The sequence below is a fragment of the Tupaia chinensis genome, unplaced genomic scaffold (assembly GCF_000334495.1).
Source record: "Tupaia chinensis unplaced genomic scaffold, TupChi_1.0 Scaffold000527_1, whole genome shotgun sequence".
NCBI lineage: Eukaryota > Metazoa > Chordata > Mammalia > Scandentia > Tupaiidae > Tupaia > Tupaia belangeri.
Window position 1 is genome coordinate 6,015,888 of NW_006160040.1, and position 15,056 is coordinate 6,030,943.

Below are 15,056 nucleotides of genomic sequence, written 5' to 3' on the forward strand. Positions count from 1 at the left end.
AGAGAGAAAGAAAGAAAGAAAGAAAGAAAGAAAGAAAGAAAGAAAGAAAGAAAGAAAGAAAGAAAGAAAGAAAGAAAGAAGGAGGGAAAGAAATTAACAGCAACAAATTTTTTAATGAACCTGAATCTCAGCAAACACAAAGGTCTAACAGCTTCTTCAAGATCTGGGCTAGGTAATTCATTGAAGAAGTAGAAAACCAAGCTCAGGGAGGCTTGGTTGAAACAGGACACCATAAATGTGTAGCAGGTCAAGTGAGCATAATTTTGCATCACCTCTAGTATGTCTAATAGCAAAGAAAGCAGGCTAATGAGACAAAATGTATTTTAAAATCCTCCTAAAAAGCACTGAATATTCAATAAGTGTAATTTCTATTAAAAGAAACTAGAATAAACCATTCCTTAGGCTCATTTTTCCCCAAATATGTCACAGGTATAAATAATGCTGATTTCTTTCAGAACCTTCAGGGTTGCAAAGGACATTTTAAAACACAGAGGAGAGTCCAACCACTGTTTTCATCTAAGACAAACAAGTAAGAGAGGCTATAAGCATAAATATTCACCTGGAAAAGAAATGTTAATACCTGGCACTGAAGGTTGAGTATGAGAGAACCTGTAAGAGTCTACATATATTAGGTCAGGGTGGGGGGAAGATATTCAGGAAGACCACTTGGTAAAGCTGAGACAAAAGTAAGATTTAGAGGATTATATTTAGGGTGACTATGCAAGATGGCAGTGGGAGCGTAAACACACACGTGGAATATTACATAGGAATGAATGTCTTTGTGAGCTTGTTTATCAATTGCCAATGATGCCTCAACTTAGAATTATAGAAACTGAGTCAGCAGGTGGAATGGAGGTTAAGGCACTAGGTCCCACATAACTGACTTCATGGTTCAAGTGTCGATCCAGTAGCTTGAAAAATTACATAGGGCACATGTACACGCATGCCCAAAATTCCAAGAGAAAAATGGAGAAGGGGTTGTAGTGTGGCTATCCCCCCGGAGGGGTGATTTCTCACACATACCTCCCCCTATTCTGTCTCTGGTGAGCACACATGCTTTATAGCAAAACTGAAAAAAAAAAAAAAAAAAAAAAAAAAAAACCACACATTCTTTATACAAAAAATAAAAAAAAAAAAAAAAAAAAAAGAAAGAAAAAAGAAAAAAATTATAGAAACTCATGTTAGGAAAACAACCTGTGGGTTATATAGACTGTCTACATTTTCAACATGTTTTCTAAAAGTATTATAAGAAAGTAACTTTAAAATTAACTGCTTAAATAGAGAATTAAAAGGGAACCATCTTTGCAGTCATTTCAGTTTCTTAACAAATTATTTTAGGAATAATTACCTACCTATTTTGACTCTCCCCCTCTCAGGACCTTCTCCCATTACTAGGATATTTGCTGGTTTCTAGAAATAAAAATAGAGCATTCATATTACTATATTTATTCTTTTGACATGCTCTAAAAAGGAATTAAGTTCTTATAAAAATATCTTCTCTGTAGTTTCATAAAAAACATATATCAAATATTAAGTACCCTTTACACCATTAAAGCATTTGACATTCTTAAAGTTAGCACTAACTTTATATAAACATCTTTGCCATAGACACACACCTTATTTTCAAAATCATACAAATAATTACAAAGTAATTAAAGCTATCATTCTATTCACCCATAGAAAAACTAATAATTTTAAAACCTGTGCAAATCATAAACTTACTGCCCACAACAAAGAATGTTTGTGGTTGAAATTTCATATAAAATTTCAAATCATGACATAATTGCCTTAATTTAAATAAATCAAGGAATTTTCTTGCTAAATATTTCTAAACTACTGTAGGAAAACATGATCAACATTCAACAGTCCATTAAAACTCATGTCAGCTATAGTACATGCAAAAGTGAGAAATTCTAAATATAATTTCGAGATGTAGGAAAATAAAAACCAAGGCTAATTTAAAAGCTATATATTTTTTAAAGTAGGCTGCAAATTTATCTACCATCTTTTAAGTCATCCTTAGGTGTAGACATCTGGAAACAGAAATGTGCAGGTAGGCTTTTTGCGGGGTGTGGACAAAAAAATCTTCCTTGGTAAACTCTTTGGAGAAAAAAAAAATTTATGTGTTTTTAACACACTGAATTCATTTATTCAATCAAGTTGAAAAAGGAAAGTGATTAACTAGAGATTTCACTGTTAAGGGAAATGCTCACTGGACATTAGGGGAGAGATGAGCTCTATGAGCCAGATCCTGAAAGACACAGAGGTAGGAGCATGGTAGAGAAAAGGAAGAACAGGCCACTGAAGGAGGCAGCTACGCACAGGTGAGCTGAGAACACCATGATTGTGTCTGGACAGAAATGAGAGGACTCAAACGTTGGGGGAAGTAGAATGAACCCAGACTGGACAGTCTCAAATGCCAGCTGAAACCATCTTACCCTTATACTACATGCAGTAAAATTACAGGAGAGGGGACAGGTAACAGAACTGGACATGAGGTGGATTTCAAAGTTATTGCCATTAGAATGGAATAACTAAAAGCATTTCATTGTAGCAGAAAGAGAAAAATGGCATCAGACAAAACCAGACCTTCAAAGGGGTTGGACAGTGGTACGGTGGTAAAACATAACATCCTGCAAGGCTGACCAACGTAGGAAGGTCACTGGTTCAAGCCAGGAGACATCCCTGGGTACAGCAGGCATGCCTGAACCTATAGTCAGACTAGTTGAAACCGGAGGTGAATCACAATGTCAAGACTCTGTCAAGGTTATAGTCTGTCTGTCTCACTCTGTCTCTCTCACTCATGGAATAAATAAACTTGAAAAAAATTTCAAGTCTGACAACTATTTAATAGATCTATTATGTATAAAATGTACTGCAAACTTTGAGGAAAGAAAGAAAAAAATATGGAGATATTGATCTCAAAGCACTTAAATCTGTTTGGTCGTAGAAAAACTTGTATTTATTTATGCAAAAATGTGTCATGACTTTGTTCCAATGACCCAATAGTACAAGAAGACACTACACATAGTAACCATAAAACCTGAAAGTAAAAGGATGTTAAAAGATGTATCAGCGGACCAGCAAATGGAGCAATGGTTACACCACTGGACTCCCACGTAGTTGACCGCAGTTCAAGTCCTGAACCCAGTGGCTTAAAACTAATGCTAGGCATGTGTGCATGCATGCCCAAAATCCCAAAAGGAGAATGGAAGAGAATGGAGGAGAAGGGACTGCAGTGGCCATCCCCTAAGGGAGGTGATTTCTTGCCTTCCCTCTCTCTGTTTCTCTTTGTCACTCTCCGGCTAGTGCATGTACCCTATTGCAAAAAAACAAATAAACCAAAGATGTACCAGAAAAACTGCTACAAGAACCTGGGTTGGGAGCAGCAGATGGTGTAATGGTTACGTGTCTGGACTCCCACATAGTCTACTGCGGTTGACTTGGACCTGGTGGCTTAAAACTCAGCTGGGTGCATGTACGTGCATGCCCAAGAGCCTGAGAGGGGAATGGAGGAGAAGGGATCAAGATGTGCCATCCTCCCTGGGGGGTGATTTCTCACTTTCTGTTTCTCTGTCTCTCTAGCAAGTGCACATGCCCTATGGTAAAAATCTCTTTAAAATAAAAAAAGAAGAAACCTGGGTCAATGGTTGTAATGTCAGACAAAGTAAACTTTAAGACAAAGGCATCATTAGGACCAGAGAGGATCACTGTATAACAATATAAAGTTTAGTTTATTAGGAAGAAGCCACAATCCTAAACTTGATATAAACTTTATATATTTTGATATAAGGCAAAAATTAATTAATAAAAAATAAAAATCGGGAAAAAAAGATCAACGGTAACATACTTTTCTCAATTATTGATGTCATGCAGACAATAGATTAGCAAAATACAGGCTACCCAATTAACAATTAACAGATGGCATAATGGTTACTTTGCTGGATTCCCACATAGTTGATCACAGTTCAAGTACCAGACCTGGTGGCTTAAAACTCAAGTCACACATGTGCATGTGTGCCCAAGAACCCAAGAGAGAATGGAGGAAAAGGGATTGCGGTGTGGCTATCTCCCTGGGGGGTGATTTCTCGATTTCTGTCTGTCCCTCCAGAGAGTGTACATGCCTGATAGTAAAACTCTCACTCTAAAAGACAAATAAAATAAAAATTTAAAAAAATCAGGAACCAGCAGTTAGCGTAATGGCTATGTCGCTGGACTCCCACATAGTCGACCGCAGTTCACATCCCAGACCCGGGGGCTTGGAACTCACGCCGGGCGCGTGTGCGTGCGTGTCCAAGGTCCCGAGAGGAGAACGGAGGAGAAGGGATTGCGGCGTGACCATCCCCCCTGGGGGGTGATTTCTCTCTTTCTGTCTCTATGTCTCTCTCTGTCTGTCTGGTGAGCGCACGTGCCCTATAGCGAAAACCTCTCCAAAAAAAATTAAAAAAAATATATATATATATATTACTACTAAGAAAACACTAACCTCAGATGATCTTAGACCCAAGTTCTCCAAATTTTCTTTTCTGTTTCCTTTTTTTTCTTTTTATTTTCTATAGGGCACATGCACTTACCAGAGACAGACAGAAAGAAAGAGAGGGAGAAAATGAGAAAGCATCCCCCAAGGGGAATGACCACACTGCAATCCCTTCACCTCTCAGAATTTTGGGCACATGCACATGCTCCCAGCATGTTTTCAGAGGTGGATTTTTTTGGTTCTGGGAAGGGTTTTTTGGCTGTAGGGCGTGTACGCTCACCAGAGAGAGACAGAGACAGTGAGGGGGAAGTGAGAAATCACTTCTCATGGGGAATGGCCATGCTGCAATGCTATCTCCTCCATTCTCCTTCCAGGATTTTGAACATGTACACACATGAACTCAGAGTAATTTTTCAAGCCATGGGGTCTGGGACTCTAATTATAGTCAGCCAAGTGGAAGTCCAGTGACATAACTGCTACGCCATCAGCTGGCCCCAGACCAGCAGCTATTTTTAAAGAAGCCCAGCTGTGACTCAAACCAGGTAGTCAGGGAATGCTCCAAACCTATTCTAGAAAGTCAGTATAATCTTGACAGGCAATGAATAAAAAAAATGTTCAGGCTGGGACCAGCAGGTCACATGTTGGTTAGGGTGCTAGACTCCCACATGGCCAACTGCAGTTTGGGCCCTAGACTTGGTGGCTTGCTTTCTCACTTTCCCTCTCTTTCTCTCTCTGTCTGGTCAAATTTTTAAAAATACAATAATAATGATGATGAATAAAATTAAATAATGAAAAAAATTTTTCTAGGCTAATCTCATTCACAAGTATAGATGCAAAGATGGGGCCAGTAGTTATAATGGCTATGTTGCTGGACTCCCATGTAGTCGACCACGGTTCGCATCCCAAACCCAGTGGCTTAAACTCATGCCGGGCGCATGTGCATGCATGCTCAAGATCCCGAGAGGAGAATGGAAGAGAAGAATAGGGCATGTGGCATGGCCATGCCCCCTGGGGGTGATTTCTCGCTTTCTGTCTCTCTGTCTCTCTCTGTCTTTCTGGTGAGCACACAACCCTATAGCGAAAACCTCTCCAAAAAAAATTAATAAATAAAATAAAATAGATGTAAAGACATTAAACAAAATAACAGTTAATCAAATCCAGGAACAGAATGCCAGAATAGCTGAACATGAGAAAATTCTATTAATATATGTCTATAATATTAACAGATTAAAGAAGATAATGACACAATTATCTAGAAAGGTCTTGAAAAAGCAGTTGAATTTAACATCCATTCATAATCAAAATTCTTAGTAAAATAGACTACAAAAAATCCTCCTTACGCCTCATAATGGGTATATATCAAAAATGAAGAAGGAAACATTAGAAATATCCCATTTAATCTCAGCAATTATGCAAGAAAGCCCATTAGCACCACTTCTAAAATCAACACTATACTATGAATACAGTACTATAAAACAATAACCAAAGAGCTAGAAAATACAATTTTTCACAGGCAACAATAGAATTATCATTTTGGAAACTGTCCCTCCAAAATTCATGTGTTAAAATATGGCCATATTATGGGGACTAGCAGATGGTGTAAGTGTTATGTTGCTGGACTTCCACATAGTCGACCATGGTTTAAGTCCCAGACCTGGCAACATAAAACTCACACCAGGCGCATGTGTGTGCAGGCCCAAAATCCCAAGAAGAGAATGGAGGAGAAGAGACTGCAGTGTGGCCATCCCTCCTGGTGCCACTTTCTGTCTCTCTGTCTCTCTCTGTCTCTGCAGCAAGCACATGTGCCCTATAGCAAAAAATCTCTCTCTTAAAAAAAAAAAAAAGTGGCTGGAGCTGGCAGGTGGCCTGGTGGTTAAGGGCGCTGGACTTCCACATGGCTGACCATGGTTCGAGTCCCGGACCTGGTGGCTTACTTTCCTACTTTCTCTCTCTCTCTCTCTCTTCACTCTTTCTCTCTCTGGTCAAATTAAAATAAATAAATAAATAAATAAAGTTTTTTTTTTTTAAAAAAAAGTGGCTGTATTATGAAGGAATTAAAAGAAAACTATTACTATGGGATTAAGAGGTGGCGCTTTTGAGAAGTGATTAGGACTGGATAAGGGGTTCACCATGAGCCTCCCCCCCATCCCCGAATACTGGTGGGCTTATAAGGCAGGGAATGAGACCAGAGCAGAGACACACAGACACAGATAGGCTCACTTTTGCCCTCTGACACACTATCCACCAGAAGTGTGGTAGGTAGAAGACCCTCACCAGTGCTGTCCCTGGACCTTAGACCTCCAAACCACTGTTCTTATAAATCACTCACTTTCAGGTATTCTGTTATCAACAGAATAAACTAGAACAGCAATAAAATGTATACAGCAACTGGGCCAGCCTGTGACCTGGTGGCTGAAGGAGCTGGATTCCACAAGGTCAACCCTACCGAATCCTGGACCTGGCAGCTTGAAAACATGCAGGGCTTGTGTGTGCACATGCCCTAAATCCTGAAAGGAGGGAGTAATGGAGGAGAAGGGATTTCAGTGTCACACTTCCTCATGGGGGTGGGATGCTTTCCTTCTTTTTTTCTCTCTCTCCCTGGCAATTGCATGTACCCTCTAACAAATATTTTTTAAAATAAAGAAAAAAAATATGTAGTGTCTAGGAATAAATTTATCAAAGGTTGTGTATGATCTGCATGCAGAACACCATAATTTCTATCTTAAGATGTCATTAAGAAGACCTAAATAAATTAAGATTCCATGTTTATAGATAAGACAACTCAGTAAAGCATCAATTATCCCCAAACTTGCCTGTAAATTCAATGTAGTTTCAATCCAAGTCCCATCAGGGATTTTGTGTGTGTGTATGTAGAATCTGAAAAGCTGATTGTAAAATGTATGTGGAAGAACAAAGAGCTGAGAATTGCCATGGTATTCCTGAAGAGGAATATGTTGGGGAACAAGGGGTGAAGAGAGGAATCTGGTTCAAAACAAGATTATCAAAACTGATTTTAAAGCTGCAATAATTAGGCAGACCCAGTAGCCTAGTGGTTATGGGAGCTGGATCCTACATGGCCAACTACATGATTCAAATCCAGGCCCCAGTGGCTTGAAGAACACTCCAGACACATGTGTGTATGTTCCCCAAATCCCAAAAGGATGAAGAAATGGAATAGAAGAAATTGCAGCCTGACCACACCCCACTGACGTGGGGTGACTTCCCCCTTCCCTCTCTCACATTCTTTCTGTTTCTCAATGGTGAACACATGGCAAAACAAACAAACAAACAAAACGCACTCCTGACATAGACACTGTAGTGCTGGCATAAGGATAGACAAATTGATTCATAGCATAGAGCAGAGGACCTAAATGGAATCATGACACCAAGAGATGAGGAACTTGAGACCAGGAGAGAAAGGATTAACTATTCAATAAATGGGATTGGCATATAGGTTATCCAAATATGAAAAAAATAAAATTATCCTCACCTCATACCATTCAAATACCTATTTCATGTGAATTAAAGACTTAAATGTAAAAAGCAAAACTTTAAAACTTTTATGAAAGAATATCTCTGATCCTGAGGTGCAGAAGAATTTCTTAAACAAGACACAAAAAAAGCACTAATCATAAAAGACTGACAAATTCGGCTACATTAAAATAATTTCCAAACACCAAAAGATAAAGAAAATAAAAAGAGAAAGGATGAACTGGCAGAAGAATCTGCAATGCACATAAGAAATAAAGATTTAGTATCCAGAACTAAGAACTCCTACAAGTCAATGTGAAAAACGACAACACAGAAAAATAAGCAAAATGTCCAAACAGATATTTAACTAAAGCAGAAACGCATTTAACCAGTTAGCTTATAAAAAGGTGGTAAACCTCATCAACAATGAGAGAAATACAACTGAAAATCAAAGTGAGATACCATTTTACACTGAACTATATTGGTTAAAAATTGAGAACTGATAAATAAAAAGTGAATCAGTGGGAACTCTGATACTTTGGTGGTAGGAAAATAAATTGGTGAAACTTTTTGAACAGTTTGGTATCAGCTTGCAAAACTGAACAACAGCATACCCTTTGACTCAATAATTCTAGTTTTAGATAAACCAGAGAATGTTCATAACAGCACGGTTTGTAATTTTTTTTTTTTGAAGAGCTTTTTGGTTTGATTTGGTTTTTACTATGGGGAACATACACTCACTGGAGAGACAGAGAGAAAGTGAGAAATCACCCCCCCCGAGGGAATAGCCACACCACAATTCCTTCTCCACAATACTCCTCTCAGGATTTGGGGCATGCACACACACACATCTGGCACAAGTTTCAAGCTACGAGGTCCAGGACCTGAACCACGGTCGGCCATGAGGGAGACAAGCACCTTAAGCCCCACACCACCTGCTGGCCTCCAGTTTCTAGTTTTTAAAAACCTATGGTAGAGGGACCAGCAGTTAGCGTAATGGCTATGTCACTGAACTCCCATGTAGCAGACCATGGTTCGAGTCCCGGACCCAGTGGCTTAAACTCACACCGGGCGCGTGTGCATGTTTGCCCAAGATCCCGAGAGGAGAATGGAGGAGAAGGGATTGTGGCATGGCCATCCCCCCCTGGGGGGTAATTCCTAGCTTTCTATCTCTCTGTCTCTCTTTGTCTTTCTGGTGAGCACATACGCCCTAGAGCAAAAACTTCTCAAAAAAAAACTATGGGAGTCACACAATACATTTTATTTTCTAAATTATTTATTTAATTTTATTTATTCACTCATTTATTTTAATTTGACCAGAGAGAGACAGAGAGAGAGAGAAAGAGAAAGTGAGGAAGTAAGCCACCAGGTCTAGGACTTGAACCATGGTTGGCCGTGTGGGAATGTCCAGCACCTTAACCACCACACAATACATTTTAAAGCAGCAGTGGAAAATCATTGAATTACAAATAAATGTTACAACATGCTCAAATATTATATTGAGAAAAAAAAAGAAAAAAAGAAAAAAGCAAGTTTTAGAAGACTGTATAAAGCTTAAAACCAGCCACAAGAATACACACCTGACACTGCTGCTTGGTGGGCTGAGGCCACAGGGGAAGCCCACATTTGATTCTCCACCCACCCTAAAAAGCTAGGCATAGTGCCACATGCTTATAGTCCCAGCTACTTGAGAGGCTGAGGCAGGAGGATTCCAGGTTTAAAAAGGAAGAAATGGCCATCGAGTACAACACAATGAAAGCTGAGAAGAAGTGGACAGAATAGACAATCAGAAGGACATTAGTGACTCAGGAGAAATAATTTCTGTGCACTTACAGAAGCAAGACACAGTAAATGATGCTCAAGTGATAAAAAGATGGTAAACACAAATTTAGAGTATATTTCTGAAGACCTTACTGAGAATAAGATCTCTGGCAGACATAATTTTTAAAATTATAAAACTACCAGGACCAGCAGGTGGCGTGGTAGTTAAGGCACTGGACACCCCTACATGGCTGACCAGGGTTCGTAGTCCCAGACCTAGTGGCTTGCTTTTTCATCTTCCCTTTCTCTGTGTGTGTGTCTCTTTCTGGTCAAATTTTAAAAATAAATGAATGAATAAAAAAATTAAATTTAAAAAACTATAGAATTACCAAATAAACCATCTTACATACCATTTGCTATCTTATCTATAATTTTCTAAAGATTGAGCTTAAACCTCTTAAAAATAAAGATAACAAGATAGAGAGCACAAACTATGAGATATAGGAGCAAAAATAGTTTTATGTAAGAAATGAAAGTTGGGAGGATTGGGAGAATTAACAGATACAAAATTACAACTAGATAGGAGGACTAGAGCTAGCTCTAGAGCCTAGTGGTTAAAGGAGTCAGATCCTACAGGGTTGACAGTAGTGTGAATCCCAGACCCAATGACTTGAAAAACACATTGGATGTGTGTGTATGTGTGCCCCAGATCCTGACAAGATGGAGAAATGGAGGAGAAGGGATTGCAGTGTGACCATGTCCCACTTTGGGGTGCTTTCCCTCTTGTCCTTGGGCAATTAACAACAACAACAAACAGACAGGAGAAATAAATTCTAGAATACAGTAACAATTTATTATATATTTCAAAAAAGCTAGAATATTTTGGATAAAGGTTCAAAGATAGGTAGATATAATAATCACCCTGTTTTGATCATTACATATTGTATGCATATAACAAAATATCATACCATACCCTATAAATATGTAAAACTGCTACCAACTTAATATAATAAAAATTTTAAAATACATGAAAATAGGTTATGAGCTGCTGAATGCAAAAAATATAGGAAACTGATTTTGCCTTTTTTTTTTGACAAGGCTCAGCATTAAAATGTATTTCTTCTATGAGAAAGAGAGAATGAGACAGAGAGAGAGTGCACACCCAACAGGGTCTTCGGGTTGTGACCCACCCCAGCCTCACAGGCACACGTGTGCCTGGTGTGCTCAGGGAGGTCTCCACACTTGAACTGGAAACCTCCCTATGTGAGATTGCCTCACAGAGCGTCATGTTTTACCACTGTGCCATGGTCTGGCTCCCTGACTAGAAGCTAGTTTTCAATCTTTCTACTTTTAAAGAATTATTTTATTGGGGCCGGCAAGTGGCATGGTGGTTAAGGCGCTGGACTCCCACATGGCCAACCACGGTTCAAGTCTTGGACCTGGTGGCTTGCTTTCTCACTTCCTCTCTCTCTCTGTCTCTCTCTGATCAAACTGGAAAATAATAATGATAATAATAATAAATAAAGTTAAAATAAAATAATTCTTTAAAAAAAAGTATTTTATTAACTTTATTTATTTATTTATTCATTTATTTTAATTTTACCAGAGAGTGACAGAGTAAGAAAGAGAGAGAGAGAAAGAAAGTGAGAAAGCAGGCCACCAGGAACTTGAACTGTGATCGGTTATGTGCGAGTCTAGCACCCTTAACCACCATGCCACCTACTGGCCCCGTTAGTTTTCAATTTTTTTTTAATTTTTAAAAAAATTTTATTTATTCATTCATTTATTTTTTAATTTGACCAGAAAAAGAGACACAGAGAGAGAGAGAGGAAAGCGAGAAAGCAAGCCACCAGGTCCAGGACTTGAACTGTGGTCAGCGATGTGGGAGTGTCCAGAGCCTTAACCACCACGCCAACTGCTGGTCCCAGTTTTCAATCTTAAGTTTAGACTTAGCTAACTCTTGTGAGAGGTTCTTACAGTCATGTTATGCTGAAACAGAGTTAGGAGCACCACAATGGAAGAAGGATACAAAGACAGAGAGAGGAGGATCTGGCTGGTACTAAAGTCAGAATACCTTTGATATATAACATACTTGAAGCCGATGGAAGTCCTAAGTGTGGGGTCTCCATGTAGAGTCTGAGATGAGAACAGAGGCAATGACATTTTGGGGGAGCCTGTGGCCTATGAGCTCTTATGTACAGTCTGAGAAAGAGTACAAAGCTTGCGCTACATCCACAGCAAAGGGCTCCTGTAGTCAAAGTAAGACCTAGAATTGCACAGGGGAGTCATTTTTCCATGTACAGCCCTTAACTGGGACTGCCTGTACTCATCAGGACAAGTAAAATAAATGTCAAGTTCGTAAGATACTCAATGCTTCAAAATAACAACAAAATAAATAATATAATCACTATTAAAATGTGTTTACTATTTTGAGCCATTTTCACATTATTTCATTTTTCTTTATAGAAATACTCAAGGGTCTACAGGGCTTTGGAGCAAGTCTCAGAGCAACTGTAGCCAAGATTCCACACTAAATTGTGTTTACAGATGTTATGCTTGATTTTCAAAAGACTAGCTTAAATGGTGATTAATTTCAGTGAACATATGTACTTTTTTTAAAAAGGAGGGTAACTGCAGTTTCAGCTACACACACCCACACACAAACCTAAAAGAATGAAGAAAGGATTCCAAAATTGTTCTGACCTAGTTACATCCCAATTAACACAGACTACGCTTTACTAAAACCCCTCTCCGTACTGTGAACACAAAATGCCAGCTGTGAAAGAAAGTGATACTGCTGGGTTTGCACACTTTGGTTACCATAGAAACAGTGGAAATGGCAGGAGTTGGATGCCTCACATTTAAGTTATCAGCAATAAAATCAGATAGACAAATCAATGCTATAGGGTTCATTTTAGTTAAATTGTATTTCCAAGGCAAAAGTCAGGGAAATAATGTGATAAAAAATTTGATTACTCAGAAGCTATTCCTGAAATATCTGCATTTTAGCAGAATTCAGTTAAGTCTTGAATTTGTATTCATGATGCTTAACATGTACTCCAGATTTTCTTTTTCCATTTTTAGAGTCATTTTCCCCCCACAGGGTTATATTTATTTCAGTTAATTGGCACATCATAAATAGAACTGCATAAAGATACATAATTATTCTACTACGCTTGCTTCGTACTCCCTACCCCAGGACATTTGGAACAAAAATATGTAACTCACAATATAACTCTTATCAGTACTAATAAAGAAGACAGAAAACACAAACGCCATTGTCTACCATCATGAATAGCAGGAACAAAAACAATCAGAATATCAATCGGACTCGTTTCTGAAACAATGGACAGAGCAGGCTTGCAATGATATTACTGGCTACAACTATACGTTTATTTAAAGCTAGTAGTGGCACAACTCTTCTCACATTTGACACAGAAGTCCATTCCAGGAGAAAACCCTCAGTTCGTGTTCCTTTCTTTACACTGTCCTTTGTTCAGCGTGAACAAATAAGGTTCTGTGTTGTAATAAATAGGGCAAAGAGTAAGACCTACGACTTTCTTTTAGCAAACACAACAGTCATGAGCAATAGCATTAGTCTATCATAAGTGTGTACCCCTTGAAACAAACTCATCGATCAGACAGTAGTGGATTTAAAAATATAGAGAATCTAATGATTGTGATTGCAGCTTCCTAGGTGACAGAGAGGATAGCTCTGTCATCACTTTATATATATATATATATATGCCGAAATCTAGGTGTACGGTGTTTAATAACTAGTTGCTGAATGGGTAAATAAGTAAATGAATGAACTGTCAATGGTCACCACTCGAAATCCACCCAGTTAAAGGCATAAGTGTCCTTTGATAGTGAAGCCCCCGATTTTAAAAGTTGCAGGTAAATAGAGTACGCATTATCATTATTTACTCCGCAGTATGTCAAGTGCATGTCTGAATATAGGTTTTCAAAAATTCTGATTTTAATTTATTCCAGGATTTCAAAAATTATCTATATGCTAATGACCCCCAAATCTATACCTCTAGGTCTCATATATCTTGGAGATATAGAAACTGTATGTTGGCTACCCACAATCATCTCAAATTGTCCTAACTGAATTTTTACTTTTCTCTGTCAAAACTTCCCTTCTCAGTCACTCAGTTAACAAAAGCATAAGTCTGACCTCTGCCCTCATTTTTTTTAATTGTTTGAGGATGTGTGCACTCTCCAGAGAGAGACAGAAGAGACAGAAAGAGGGAGAAAGCACCCGCCAATGATGTAGTCATGCTGCAATCCCTTCTCCATTTCTCCAAACTGTCAGAATGTGGGGGACACACATGCATTCAGCATATTTTTCAAACTGTTAGGGTCAGGATTCAAACCACGAAGCTATTAGGCCACTATCATCCTCTTATTTATACTTCAAATTTAATATATATTTTTTTCTGACATACACCCTAAATACAGTTGGCCCTCCATATCTGTAATTAGGCCATAAAAGACCCAAAGTGACTATACAATACTTAGTATTAATAGTCCATAGTAGGGGCCAGCAGGTGGTGTGGGGGGTCAAAGATGGCTGGACTCTGGGACCATCAGATGGTGTAATGGTTATATTGCTGTACTCATACATAGTTGACCGTGGTTCGACTCCTAGACCCAGTACCTTAAACCTCATGTCAGGCACATGTGCATGCATGCCCAAAATCCCAAGAGGAGAATGGAAGAGAAGGGGCTGCGGCGTGGCCAACCTCCGGGGGGATGATTTCTTGCTATCTGTCTCTCTCCCTCTCCCTCTCTCACTCTCTCTCTCTCTCTCTTTCTCTTTCTCTCCCAACAAGTACATGTGCTCTATAGCAAAAACCTCTCTAAAAAGAAAAAAAAAAAAAAAGATGCTGGACTCTCACATGGCCAACCGCAATTCCAGTCCCAGACCAGATGGCTTGATTTTTCACTTTATCTCTTTCACTCTCTGGTGCCCTATAGCAAATTTAAAATAATTATAATAATAAAATTAAATAAATAATTCTATTAAAAAAAAAAAAAAAGAAAAGAGTCCATCTTAGTAAGTTAAACCTTAGGGAAATCTGCCTTTAACTTCAATACTTTACATCACAATGAGTCTTACAGAAACCTCCCTTAAAATAGGAGCCCACTGGGACCAGCAGTTAGCATAATGGCTATGTCTCTGGACTCCCATGTAGTCAACCAAGGTTCACGTCCCAGACCCGGTGGCTTAAAACTCACGCCAGGCGCATGTGCGTGTGTGCCCAAGATCCCAAGAGGAGAACCTTGGAGAAGGGATTGCGGCATGGCCATCCCCTCCTGGGGGGGGGGGGGTGTTTTCTCC

At 38.9% G+C, this 15,056-nt stretch overlaps 1 protein-coding gene across 5 annotated transcripts in view; it reads right to left on the minus strand.

Moving 5' to 3' along the window:
- The window catches only part of CDK19 (cyclin dependent kinase 19), a 163,707-nt gene that overhangs the window by 31,536 nt on the left and 117,115 nt on the right, over window positions 1–15,056 (minus strand). For 4 of the 5 annotated variants that reach the window (XM_014591044.2, XM_014591042.2, XM_014591043.2 and 1 more), the window contains one exon: window positions 1,353–1,410. The exons of the other annotated variant lie outside the window; for it this stretch is intronic. In XM_014591044.2, coding sequence (XP_014446530.1) covers window positions 1,353–1,410 — 58 coding nt within the window. The remainder of the gene's footprint in view (window positions 1–1,352; window positions 1,411–15,056) is intronic. 5 annotated transcript variants of the gene reach the window in all.